The sequence below is a fragment of the Antechinus flavipes genome, chromosome 3 (assembly GCF_016432865.1).
Source record: "Antechinus flavipes isolate AdamAnt ecotype Samford, QLD, Australia chromosome 3, AdamAnt_v2, whole genome shotgun sequence".
NCBI classification, from domain to species: domain Eukaryota; kingdom Metazoa; phylum Chordata; class Mammalia; order Dasyuromorphia; family Dasyuridae; genus Antechinus; species Antechinus flavipes.
In genome coordinates this window covers 307,307,027-307,320,573 of record NC_067400.1, presented here as the reverse complement: position 1 = coordinate 307,320,573, position 13,547 = coordinate 307,307,027, and the positions used below count along the sequence as shown (strand labels likewise).

Below are 13,547 nucleotides of genomic sequence, written 5' to 3'. Positions count from 1 at the left end.
TAACTGTCCCTTTTACATTATTTTAGTCTCAAAAACCCAGAGAGAAGACTAGGTTGAAAGTAGAGAGATCAGCTAGTTAATGCAGTGAAAGGCCTGGAGTCAGTCAGACTGATTTTTGTGAGTTCAAATCCAGCTGAGATCCTTTATTTCTGTGACGCAGAGTAAATTACTTAACCCCATTTGCCGTAGTTTCCTTATTTGTAAAATGAACTAGAGAAGAAAATGACAAATCATTCCAATATCTTTACCAAGAAAACCCAAAAGGACTCAAGAAGAGTTGGGCATGACTGAAAATGACTAAACAACAAAAAAAAGAAAAATCAGAGTGGGTCCAACAGTTAAGATTCACCTTTGACTTTTGGCCAGGATCATAAATGCAGATTATTTTTTGACTGTTACAGTGGTTTGTAGCGTTATAAAAATGGTTCATTCACCAAGAGACATTGTCATGAGATCTAATACTCATATGTTGGACTAGACCACTTACACAGTAGTGCCAAGTGGGATTTCCAATGGTAATTTTCTTTTTCCTGCCCCATTTAAACCAAATCCAAATAAGGTTGCCAAATTTAAAAAGAAGAAACTTGAGTCATTGAAGTATTCATTTTTAATATTCAGAAAAAAAACAAAATAGAATCAGAACAAAAAGCCAGAAAGAATCACAGAAAAGCAGGACAATTTTGTGTAGAATTTATTATTTAAAAAAAAAAAACAAACACTATATAACAGAGATGTATAGCTTATACTCAGGCTTCATTTGGTTTTACTACATTTATGAAAATGTTAGTTTTATTTGGTATTCATTAAGTCTAGAACTAAAAAAATTAAAAATCTAAGATTTGAAATTTTTTAAAAATTCAATCATCATTATTCTATGTCCTAATCTTGTTATCAGGCTTGTAATTCTCAAATTTTAGAAGATGTAAAACATAATTATTTATATCTATTTAATATTGTATAGATCATTGAAAAGAGAATTAGATGTAGACTAAGAAGGCTTGGATTCACATCTTTACTTTGTTAATAACCTGTGTGAACTTGACTGACCACAACCCCTTACTTATCCTGTGATCTCATCTATAATGATGAGAGGATCAAATTAGATGGTCTCAAAGTTCTAAGTCTATCATCTTATAAATATGGAATTCTTTGGACAAGTCACTTTACTGACTGAGCATCCATTTACTTCTATGCAAAATCTGAAGGCATCGTACTTCATGATCCAAGACCCTTTCTAGTTCTAAGAACTTTGTAGCATTCATATTGCAGCCTGGTATTGTGGTTACATTGTAGTTTTATATTTATACACACACACACACGTAGTTTTATACATGTATATATGTACTCACATATTATATATATGTACATCATATATATGTTTGTGTGTGTGTGTGTGTGTGTGTGTGTGTGTGTGTGTGTGTGTGTGTGTGTGTATGGAGAGAGAGAGAGAGAGAGCGTTTATATCTTGTACTAAATTTTAAGTTTCCTGAGGGAAAGAATTATGATTTACATGTCTTTGTATTTCTCAAAGTAGTTTACCCAGTCATTCCTTGAACATAGAAAGGACTCAATAAACATTTGTTGATAGGAAAGAAAAGAGGAAGGAGGGAAAGAAGGCCAAATGTTCCATTGATGTATTCATTCACTTCCAAAGAAGTGATTTCCTCCCTCAGAGTCATATGTTCAGTGTAGGCTAGACTAACATATGCCTTGCATATTTTGTATATACAAACATGCATAATTGTATATTCCAAGGAACTAAACATATTTTAAATACTTCGTCTCATTAGTTCCTTACCTAGCTATGTAATTGGGAAATAACAAGTATCACTGTAAGTGATAAGTTACTATTCAAGATGGATGTAACACTACCATCAAACCTTTTCAGGTAAATCCTAGTAGTAAGTTTCAGTTTTTGGAAAAAAATTAAATTTTAGTGAAGACCTAGGCTTCAAAAAGCATGGATGCTATGAAAATGTTGATATACTTAACAGTGAGATTTAAAGAAAGACATATATAAATCCATTCTATTCACTATTCCTTTTATAACTTCTACTTTTTTCATCTGGAGAGCATATTACAGAGATCTCCATATTGCTACTACCTCTTTCTTCTTGAACAAAAGATTGTCTTCATAATATATAGACTTTTTACTTTCCTTACAACCTATAACATCACTAGCTAGAGGGTAAGACACTCACCTATGAAAAGCCCCAGTTCCATGTAATAGAGAAAGACAGTCAATCATGAGAGCCTAAGATAATAGAATTGGAGGGACCCATAGACCCTCTCTCATCCCACTTTTCTCATCCCCACTTTCCTGTTTTACAAATGAAGTAACTGAGGCTCAGAGAGCTTTAATGACTAGCTCAAGGTCACAGAGGTAGTATCCGAGGTCGGATTTGAACCTGGATCTTCAATTCCAAATTTAGCTCTTTTTCCACTTGACCAAATCTTAGAGAAACATTCTCCTAATGTTCTTCCATTTCTAGACAGAGCTCTCCTTCTTTGCTTAGCTTATGTCTCTTGTCCATATTCTAAAACCCAAATTGCAAACTAGAGCAAACCTCATTTGGCTTTTGACGTTGATATAACTTCTTGTTGTGGAGTCATGTACAATTCTTGAGTTGCGTGTGATTCTTCATGACCCTACTTGTTTTTTTCTTGGTAGAGATATTGGAGAGGTTTTGCCATTTGCTTCCCCAGCTCATTTTACAAATGAGGAAACTGAGGCAAACAGGGTCAAGTGCCTTGCTCAGGGTCACAGCTAGGAAGTGTCTGAAGCCAGATTTGAACTCAGGAAAATGAGTCTTCCTAACTCTGGGCCTGACATTGTATCCACTGAAATACCTAGCCTGCACATTTCTAGGCTTACTTACGTAAGATTAAGTACCTACTATAGGACAATACCAATCCAATTTTTGAAATTTGTTTCCCATTTCTGTCTTAAAAGAAATGAGAGAAAGGAAGTAACAAAGACAACCAAGGGGAAAAAATATGGTAAGAAAAGCTATGTGTCATAGAACTAGAGCTGACAACAAAGATTTGAGCCTATTGGTTTGTTTTTCCTGAATTGATATCTCTTCTTAATGAGATCATGAAATACTAATGGATCATTCCAATTAAAGAAAGATTTTTTTTTTTTTGCTACTGTTAACGATTATATTGATTCTGAATACAGTTTGTACCCCTAAAATAAGATACTTTTTACAAGAAAATAATATGGCAGATATACACTGAAAAATAACAATTATAGTTTCACCTAAGTTTTATAAAATATAAGTGGGAAAGTAAAATAAAGCCTACATTCAGACCAAAAGAATATTATAAAACTGTTAGAAACAAGTCTTTTTTTTTTTCCATCTAATTAAGTGATCGTTTTGCCTGTTAGCCCAAGAAGTTTTGATGGTTGAACAGTAAGATCTAATAATAACTTCTTTGCTATTGTAATTCATTTGTAGCCTTATAATGTGCATACTGCCTCACTTGGGGAAGAGGATATCCCTTCCACACTTTCTGACTTCATGCCATTCTTTTTACCTCCCCCTGAAAATTTTCCAGAGAGCCTCTACCAAACATCCAAGAGGTATTTCCTCTCTTCTCTTATTATCTCAGACTTTCCAAATGTCATTCTTACTGTCAGTAGTCACAATAATAGTAGTATAAATAAAACAGGGCTTTAAAGAGTTGTGATTTCATCAGCATGGGTGCTGCTTCCATCATGGCAGATTGGAACATGGCAGGTTATCAAAATCACTGTGGCTAAGAAAAAAATTCCACTTTCTGTAGTTGGACTGGTGATGGGCCTTTCTTCCCTTTGCTAGACTAGTCCTCAGGTACAGTGCATTCATTTTATTACTGGATCCATACCCAAAAGCTCTCTATCTTGTTAAAAACCTGATAGAGTTTACATTTCAATAAACTCCATTCTACATTATGGAATCAGAGATGGGCTTTGGTTGTGGAATAATAATACAATTATATAAATAATGGTGTCATTATACTATAATAATCATTATATAAAAATGCTATATACCTCTTCGTGAATATACCACATTTCTGGCAGGTAGGTGGCGCCACTGGTAGAGTCAGGAAGACCTGAGTTCAGATTTAACCTCATACACTTAGTACCTGAGTGACTACCTTGAACATGCCAATTAACTTTTGTTTCTTTTGTTTTTCTCAACTCTAAAATGGAAATAATAATACATCCCACTAGCCAAGGTTGTTGTGAGGATCAGAGGAGCTGAAATTTGTAAAGCACTTAGCAAGTGCCTGTGTGAGTGCTTGATGTACGCTTCATTCTTTTCATATATTTACACTGTCAACTATATGACTATTTAGTTTTAGAACCAATCTAAAATAATAAAAGCGAATGGACTTTAAAGTTTATCTAATTCATTCTCCCTCTGATACTCATTTTACAGTTGAAGAAATTGAAATCCAGAGGAAGAATGTAGGAATTGTGTGCCAAAAAAAATTTAAAATAATTTATTAATTATAAAAATGTAAATAGGAGAAGAGAGATTGACCTTCCATTTGGAACTCTTGTATCCCCAAAGCCCCAAGTCTTGTTATAGTCTAATGTCATTTAGGAGGCATGTTTGGTGGTGTATATGGTGGTGAATCACCAGGTAATATCTTGAATTTATGAAACACATTTTGCACACCAAAAGGGCAAGGAAAGAGTGGCATGAAATTCAGAAATTGAAAAAGAAATCTTTTTTTTGCCTTGGTGCTACTATTAACTTATTTGGTGACTTTGTAAGACTTAACTTCTCTTCCTGTCATTTGAACAGAGATAGGAGTATCTGGAGCAGAGGTGTTAAACAGACCACAATATTTTCTGAACCAGATTAAAATGTAATTGATAATATTTAACAAATGAAATAAAATCATAGAAACAGAAAAACATTTAAAACTAAGTTGATATGAATTCAGCAGGGATTCTCATGTGTGAATAATTGGCCCCATTTCTGTGAGTTTGATACCACTTTCTTTGAATTACACCACTATTGTAAAGAGTTGAGAAGTCAGGAAAGTCGGATCTCAAAGCTTATCTCTACACATATTGGCCATGTATATGATCCTTGGCAAGCTATCCAGCTTTTCAGTGTTTCCAGGCAGTTGCACCGAAAGTATTTCTAGAAATTGAAAGAGTAAGGTCTTCACCAGGAACCATTAACATAGATAAAATCACAGGTCCAGTGCCCCTCACTCATCCAAAAACAACAAACATGGCTCATTAAAGAATGGTGAGAAAAAAAAATGAGTTAAAACAGGTTAATCTCAGATTTTTGGAAAAAAATTCTTAAGTTAAAGGTATTTTGGATTGTTGCTAAAGCTGTGAGTATTTTAAGCTAATGATGTTGATGATTAGCTTTCCTTTGTTTGAGGGACACAAAAATGACATACAAGAACAAACTAAGAGTCAGAAATAGGTTCAGGATAGACTACCATTGTCTCAGTAGTTAGACAGCAGGGACCATCCTTACAATTACTTGCCTCTCAAATTTTTAAGCACTTCATTAATGTAGACCATGATTGAAAGTCCATTAGTCTACCTGTACCCCTTCCCCTATTGAGTATCTCTAAGATAATAGACCCCTTTGGAGTTGGGAGGAACCTTATAAAGTTCAGAGAAATAGGTCCACAGTCGGTGTTAAACCTTTTTAGAACTGCAGTCAAGTCATTAGCTACATTAAGATTATGAGCTCACACGAGGGCCTGCCTCCTGCACTACTGCCCAGACAGCCCTGTAGCCACTTTTCCTGACTCATTACATTCCCTGGCTGGCTCTCTCCTCCTTCTTTTCCCACCTGTCACCTTATAAAACCTTAGTCTATTTCCAGTCTCATCTAAGTTCTCTTATTATCTTGGTGTATAATAGGTTCCAACTTCCTCTACGGTACTCTTTACTAACCTCTTAATTGTCCAAGATTAACATAACAACCAGCCTTGGAGAGAAGGCCTGGAGACGGAAGGAGACTGTGATAACTCCCAAACATTCTCTTAAACAATAAGGCAATGTTCCTTAAGGGGCTAGTAGGAAACTCTCCTGTTTGTTGAGTCAGGAACACAGAACCCAGCTATTCAGCATCTGGGTGTCATGATCATAAGTGACTGTGAAGTGCAGTTGTGTGTGTGTGTGTGTGTGTGTGTGTGTGTGTGTGTGTGTGTGTGTGTTTTAATGCAAAAATGTCTCTTATATTTCAGTCAAATGGCATGGTTTTTATAGCCTTCTCTCTAGCTATCTCACCATTGCTCCTTGTTCCAATTTAAGGAATTGAAAAGAGACTATTTGGAGGGTAGGGAATCAAAAAGGCTGCAGGATAGTATCCAAATTCATCACTCCCACCCCTCCAACTGCCTTCAAGCTCTAATTTTTTTTTTCTGTTTGGGCTGTCCATCTATAAGATTTAAATGCCATTCTGGCATTAAAGAAATTCTCTAAAGCTTATGGATTTGCTATCTTGTATTATTCATGCTAATGTTCTTTTCCATTAGTATGTATAATTGAAAGTAAGCTATATCATGAACTCTCATTTATTGTGTGTGCATGTGAATTATCTACTTTGTGGATTTTTTGAAGCAACCTTTTTAATCCCAGGTTGGCTTTCTTCTAAAACCCAACTCATTTATTGACTCTTTTCTTCAACTAAGAAATGTAGACCAATACAAATATAAGCCAAACATAATTAGTCTGCTATCAAAAAAAAAAAAAATCACAAATATGAATGTCTTTTGCCTTTCGGATTACTCATACATCTGCCTTCCTCCATCATGTCAAATATTTGATGATGACTATTTTCAAAGTTTAGATAGTCAATTCTTTGAGCTTTCTCCCTATAATAAGTTATGAGTATCCCAGATATATTGTATAGTTCTTCATTACAAAGCCATCTTGCCATTTCTCCCCCTTTAGAAAATTATTCTAGCTCCATTTTCACATTTCTCCATTACTTTGTACCAGTGTTTTAAAATAAAAAAAAAAAAAATTTTTAAAAAAAAAAAGGTCCTCCTTCATTCAAGTCCCTTATATCTATTTCAGGTAAATTTTTTTGAGGGGTCCGGAGCTGTGATTTTCTTTGGCCTAAGAAATGTCATGCAAATGGATACCCGAGACCACATTTGAACTCAGGTCTTCTTTGCTCTAAACCTAGGCCTGTACCACCCAGTTAGTTGCCCTTTGGTTGTCTCAGTAAAACCTCTGGAATAAAAGTAAAACTGTCCCTTTCAAAAACATCTTCCTGGATAGATAAGGATCAAATCTGCAGTATTCCTAACTATCCAGGCAAGTGATGGTGCTTATTCACCAAGCTGAAAAAGCACTAAGGTTAGTAGACCTTTTTAAGTTCTCAAACTCACTGTATTTTTTTTTAAGTCTTTTCTTAACCCTGTTTCATTTTAGCTAGTACAGTTCAGACTCATAAACAGTGGGCAAAAGGAAAAAAAAATGTGGAATTAAAAGATGAGAGATGAAAACATTAAGCAATAACTAAAGTTAAAAAAATTAAAGGATGTAATTATTTGAATGGGTTCCATTTCAGACTAAATATCTCAGAAAAGCTTAATTAACTTTTTACTTAAAGAAATATTTTATCTTTAAGATTTGTCATTTTTACAAAGCATCCTCAAAATAGAGGAAACAATAGAGTTCAGCCAGAGAATTTATTCATTAAGAGTGCCTACTAATATAGGCTGAATTTAAAAGTAAATGTCTTGCCTTTGCTATTTAGAATAGATGGTGGAATTTTCTTAATATAGACATTAATGGAAGATTGAAATATTTAGAAGTGCTTTAATTTATAGACTGGAATATCTACTGTGGATATACTTTCTGAATAACTTTTGTTGTTACATTTAAAAGAGGAAGATAATATACAAAAAGAGTCAGGAAGAGGTGCAGGGAGGTGATGGAATAGAAAGAGGAGAGGGGGACACCCAGGGTATTTTGTTACATGGAGCTGAAACCAGGCAGAGCAGATGATGCAAAGTGGAATAAGCTGAGAGTCCAATTTTTACCCTCATCATAAGCAGGATTTCCAGCCTTCCAAATGAGGGAGTCCTTGTGACAAGATCTTGGAGTTAATGGTATGATAGTGAATTTAAAAGTGATAAGCTTATCCTGGGGGAGACCGTTTATTCCATAGAATTAAAAGCAACCATGGCATCAGATGCAAAGTACAAGTCATTTAATGTGTCCCCTATCTAAAATAGGACTGAAAACCAAGAAGTAAACAATACACAGCCCCCTCCCAAAAAGGGAGGCCTCCAAGCATCCAAAGTCCATGTTTGTATTAAGGCTTATATGCTTTATAAAAAGAAAGTGCATCAGACCCTTATTCTTAGATACAATTCTAACTTGCTTGGTTATTTGATTTCTAACACCAAAAAAAGATCAGAAACATTAAAATAAGAAGAGAAAAAGAAGCTCCTGAAAATAGAAATCCTGACAGCTTTGAAAAGTGACACCTAAAGATCTGACAGCCCCTTGGCTTATTGGAGAGAGAGTTGTTCTCAATCAAGAAGTCCTGGATTCAGGTTTGACTCTTGCCAGATACTGCCTATGTGAGTCTGGACAAATTAAACAATTATTGACAAGTATTTATTAAGTGTCTGCTATGACAGATGCTGAAGATACAAATACAAAGAATACAAAAATCCCTACCACAAAGAGCTCCCATTCTAATGATGGCAGACAGCAAAGAGAGGCAGGATAAAGAGAGTATAGATATATACAAATATACACACACACTTTAGTTGAATACAAGGTAGCTTGGTAGGCAGGACCCTAAGCAAGTGAGGAGATCAGGAAGGGTTTCAAACAGACTAGTAGTCTTGGGTCATGACTTAAAAGGAAAGAAGAATTCTGCTATGGAGGGAAAGAGGAAATGTATTGTCTTAGACACTCAAGTTTCAGGAAATGTGCATGGATAGAGAAAGTTCACCATAGAAACTGAAAGCCCAATTTCAAACTGAACAATACAAGACAGGAAGGGAAGAGACAAGAGACTCAACCTCTAGAAAACTATAGCTATTTCATATCTGGGCAAAGAGCCTTACCTGAGAACTGTATGTCACCCTTCAAAGTTTTTAGATTTTTAGACCTGTGGCCATAAAAAAATGCTAATTTATGTTAAATTATTCTCACTGCCTCTACTACTAAGGTAAAGATGGATATAAAGCATTTTGGAAAAAAAATTTTCAGTACAGTTGAAATAATGTTTTGGTACTTAAAAAGAAGGTTCATATCTATTTCAAAAATGACAGTTATCCAAAATGACTCATTCAGACAGCCATAGTTTTCCTCTATCGATTTTCACCCTCCCTTATATTTATAATTTTTGTGGAAGTCCACCATACAGAAAATATGTCCTCTTAAGAAATCCTATTTGGTTTTTGTTTGTTTTGTTTTCTAGCCATAAGTCAACCTTTAAAATCTCTCTGCAAAAAGGGTATCTTGTAGCTTTCAGTTAGGAGAATTATTTGGGGCAAGAAATTGTAAACCACTAGTAAACTTACCAGAACATGAGCTGACTTCAACAAAAGCTTTTTCTGAATAGGAGGAGAGCAGACCTTGCAAACCAAAGGAAAGCCATAAACAAGTTAGATGGTTTTTTGGGGGGAAGTGGGGTAGAGTCAACATTTTATGTGATGGTTCTTTTCTTTCATTTTCTTCTTCTCCTGCTCTGTCTCGCTCTCTCTTGCTTGCTTTCTGTCTCTTCTCGAATGGACAGGTGAGAAGCCCCACCAATGCAGCATCTGTTGGCGTTCCTTCTCCTTGAAGGATTATCTAATCAAGCACATGGTGACACACACAGGCGTGAGGGCCTACCAGTGCAGTATCTGCAACAAGCGCTTCACCCAGAAGAGCTCCCTCAATGTCCACATGCGGCTCCACCGAGGGGAGAAATCCTATGAGTGCTATATCTGCAAGAAGAAGTTCTCCCACAAGACCCTGCTAGAGCGCCACGTGGCCCTGCACAGTGCCAGCAATGGCACCCCACCCACTGGCACAGGTCCTGGTGCCAGAGCCGGCCCCACCGGGGTGGTGGCCTGCACGGAGGGGACCACTTACGTCTGCTCCGTCTGCCCAGCTAAGTTTGACCAAATCGAGCACTTCAACGACCACATGAGGATGCATGTGTCTGATGGATAAGTAGTATCTTTCTCTCTTTCTTATGAACAAAACAAAACAAAACAAAACAAAACAAAAAAAAAAAAGCTATGGCACTAGAATTTAAGAAATGTTTTGGTTTCATTTTTACTTTTTTTGTTTTTGTTTTTGTTTTTGTTTCGTTTCATTTTCTACTACATGAAGAACTGTTTTTTGCCTGCTGGTACATTACATTTCCGGAGGCTGGGTGAATAATAGTTTTCCCAATCTCCCTTGGATGGTGGCCTTAAGGCCCGGTAGTGCTTCAGGAGGTCCACTGGTTGGATCTCTAGCTACTGGCCTCTAAATACAACCCTTCTTTACAAAAAATTTTTTAAAAAATTAAAAAAAATTTTTTTTCACTTGTGAAGAGCACTACAAAAAAAAATATATAACAAAATCTAAAAGGCCTACTGTCTTTAAGTACACCGCTTGCAGTGTTTCAGAGGACATTTTCATAATTCTGGCCGTTTGGACTTCACAGTATCCAGTTAAAACTGTGGAATATCACTTCTGGTTTTGAAACCCCAGAAAAAAGGCCCTGCTGGTTTCCACCCACCACATTGTCCGCTTTCACAAAAGGGCTGTGAGGGTGGGAAGGGAGTATGGGTTGGGTGGTGTGGGAATCTTTGCAGTGTGGGAAAGGCTGATTACAGGCTCTCCTCCTGGATTCTACTCCAGTCCACGATCCTTGGCCCTTCTCTCCATCCCCCCCTTTCAGCAGAAGCCAGGAAGACTTGGACAGCCAACAAGCAACAGTGGCTATCGTATTTATTCTGTGTGTCTTCTTCGCTGAGCCAGGGCCTCAGCACAATCAAAAGGGACTTTCATGAAAAGCAGGAATACAAATAAAACAAAGATATCAGAGTTTGCACCTATGGTTCTAGGTACAAGAGAAGGATTATTTCCCACAATCTTTGCAAAAAAAAAAAAAAAATGTGTCAGGATATATTCTTGTGGAGGAGGAAAAGGAAGTGGAGGGAGGGGGAATAACAGAATTCTTAAGACTTTTTTAATTCAAAATTTTATAGAGGGGCAAAAAGTGACGTTTACCAGATAGAATGCTGATTTTTTTTTAATATATTTACAACAGTATTTGTGTAAAAAAGAAAACAAAAAAAGTGAGATTGTTAAAAGTAATTTGGTTTTTTTTTTTCATTTTGGTTTTGCATACACTGCCACTAATCCCTTCTCTTTTATTTCTCATTATAAATATATACCTTTTTTTTTTTTTTTTTTTTTTTTTGTAAATCAAGACTGTTAGGGTTAGATAAACTGCTTCTGGATTGAAAGGAAAAAAGACAACAAAAGATATTTCAAAGACAGTAAGGAAGGATTTTTTTCATCTTTTAAAAAATTTTTTTCTTCATTTTTATTATTTTAAGTATTGCCTGGGTTGATGAGGGCCATTCATGGCCAGCTACCCCTGCTGTTATTTGAACTGCTGCTTTGTATGTTGATGTGTAATTCTTCTTTGACTTATAGCAAGCTAAAAATACTCCACTGTTTTGTTTTGTTTTGTTTTCAATTGTTCCATCTAGAAATCTTGTCTTTTTGGGGAAGGGAGTTTTATTCTTTCAGAAAGATTTCTCTAAAAGTTCACTGAGATTTTATCATTCTACAGTTTCTAGTCATTTTTTTCTTTTTTACTTTATTAGACAGAGATAGTTTGGAGAGTTTGACCATTAGAAATTTCCCTCTTTTTTTTTTTTTTTTGGTGGACATCTGGGAGAAGTTCACAGGTTTCTACTATCTTATTTCTTTTCCAGAGATGTCATCCCTATTGAGAAGTAGTTCATGAAAGCATCACTGGACTCTATCCCACCCCAAGAAGCATAAATGCCAAAATGACTTTTCTCCCCTCTGTATGTCACTATATCATTATTCCTCCTAATCTAGGCTGCCAAACAAACAAAAAGATCACAATCTAAAAGTTGTTATCTTTTCTTAGACCCAACTCTGGGAGTAATCCAGGAAGACTGGAACTTTCTCCCATCCCCTGTGCTGAATGATTTCCATTCAGTTATGGAGTTCCAAGTACCACTCTTTACTTCTAGCAAGGATTTCTCTCCTCTCTGCTTACAGAAATCATGTGGTGAGGTTTCCTATTTGTGAATCATTATAATGAAGAAATTTCAATTCAAACATAGTAATCCTTAAACCAAACTGAAACTTTCAGGTGGTTCCATTGCTGGACATGGTAGAGCATCCCTAAGGAAAAGTAGGTCTTTAGGCAAAGCAGAAGCACCAAACCAAATTATGCAGAGACAAAGTTAAAGAGTTTTCATAGAGCCATATAGTTTCAAAACTTCTTTGTATTTTCATTCAACTTTCCTTCAAGTTTTCATGCCCAAATATTTCATTTACAAAAATTCTGTAAAAATGTCCTGAAAGACAACTCTATAATAACTAAATTAATTTTATTTACACATTTTTAACATCTGGAACCCTGGATGTTTCACCCAAAGGTATTTCTTAGAGCAACTGCATTATGAATGACATCCATTCCAACACTGCAGTCTTTATAAATTCAGTAGACGTTTGGCTTAAGGTATGATTGTAGGCTTGGGTTCCCATTGTTCATTATAAGACTATAGCTCATACTGACTTCTCAGAGACCACTGACAAGGACATATAAATTTCACTTTATTTAAACAGTAATAGAAAATTGTCTCAGAGTTTGGAAGGAAGGAAATGTCTCTTTAATCAATGATGAAAAATGTCATTATAGCATATCACTCTCTATACTTTTTGCTTATTGCCAAATAGAGGGAATCTAAGTTAAGTAATAAATTATATTTCTGAAATTATATTGATATTTTGAAGAATCATTTAGCTCCTGGGACTAAAAAAAAAGATTTGGCAAATTAAGAAAATATAAGACCTAGAAGAGAAAGGACCATGGAATTACTCAGCATAGGCTTTAAAGAAAAGTATGCAAAACGTTCTCTTTAAACATTTGTGTGGCATTTGATGATGGCCCATTTAAAACAGAACCTTTACTGAATCACAGTGATGAATATAGAAGCACCATTCTCCCCTGTAGAGCTGATTTATAAGGTAATTTCAGACCATGATTCAACCCTTAGCTTCCCAAATTTAAAAAAAATCCAGTTGATAAGATTAAAGCAGTTAGTTCAAAATGTCCCTAGAGTTTCTACTCAGTCTTGAAGTTCAAAATAGTCAACCTTCCCCATCTCTTTTAAAAAAGAATACACCAGAAGAAAATTATCGGTGGAGTAATACCCCAGTGGTCATAGCCATTCAGTGAATCAGTTAGTAGGTAAGAGGTAGTGTACCATTTTTATATATTTTGCTGATGTAGGTTCTTAGTGCATGTTTTCTCCTCCAGAACTTCTCCTATCCTGCAATAATCAGTGCCCTCTTC

The 13,547-nt window shown here is 35.7% G+C and overlaps 1 protein-coding gene and 1 long non-coding RNA gene across 2 annotated transcripts in view; one reads left to right on the top strand and one right to left on the bottom strand.

Moving 5' to 3' along the window:
• Nucleotides 1–6,142, bottom strand: part of LOC127554087 (uncharacterized) — a 51,322-nt gene extending 45,180 nt beyond the window's left edge. The window contains exon 1 of the long non-coding RNA XR_007951889.1: nt 5,924–6,142. This is a non-coding gene — a long non-coding RNA (uncharacterized LOC127554087). The remainder of the gene's footprint in view (nt 1–5,923) is intronic.
• The window catches only part of ZBTB20 (zinc finger and BTB domain containing 20), a 56,653-nt gene extending 45,265 nt beyond the window's left edge, over nt 1–11,388 (top strand). The window contains exon 3 of the mRNA XM_051985322.1: nt 9,741–11,388. Coding sequence (XP_051841282.1) covers nt 9,741–10,162 — 422 coding nt within the window. The 3' untranslated portion in view covers nt 10,163–11,388. The remainder of the gene's footprint in view (nt 1–9,740) is intronic.
• Nucleotides 11,389–13,547: the final 2,159 nt, after the last annotated feature.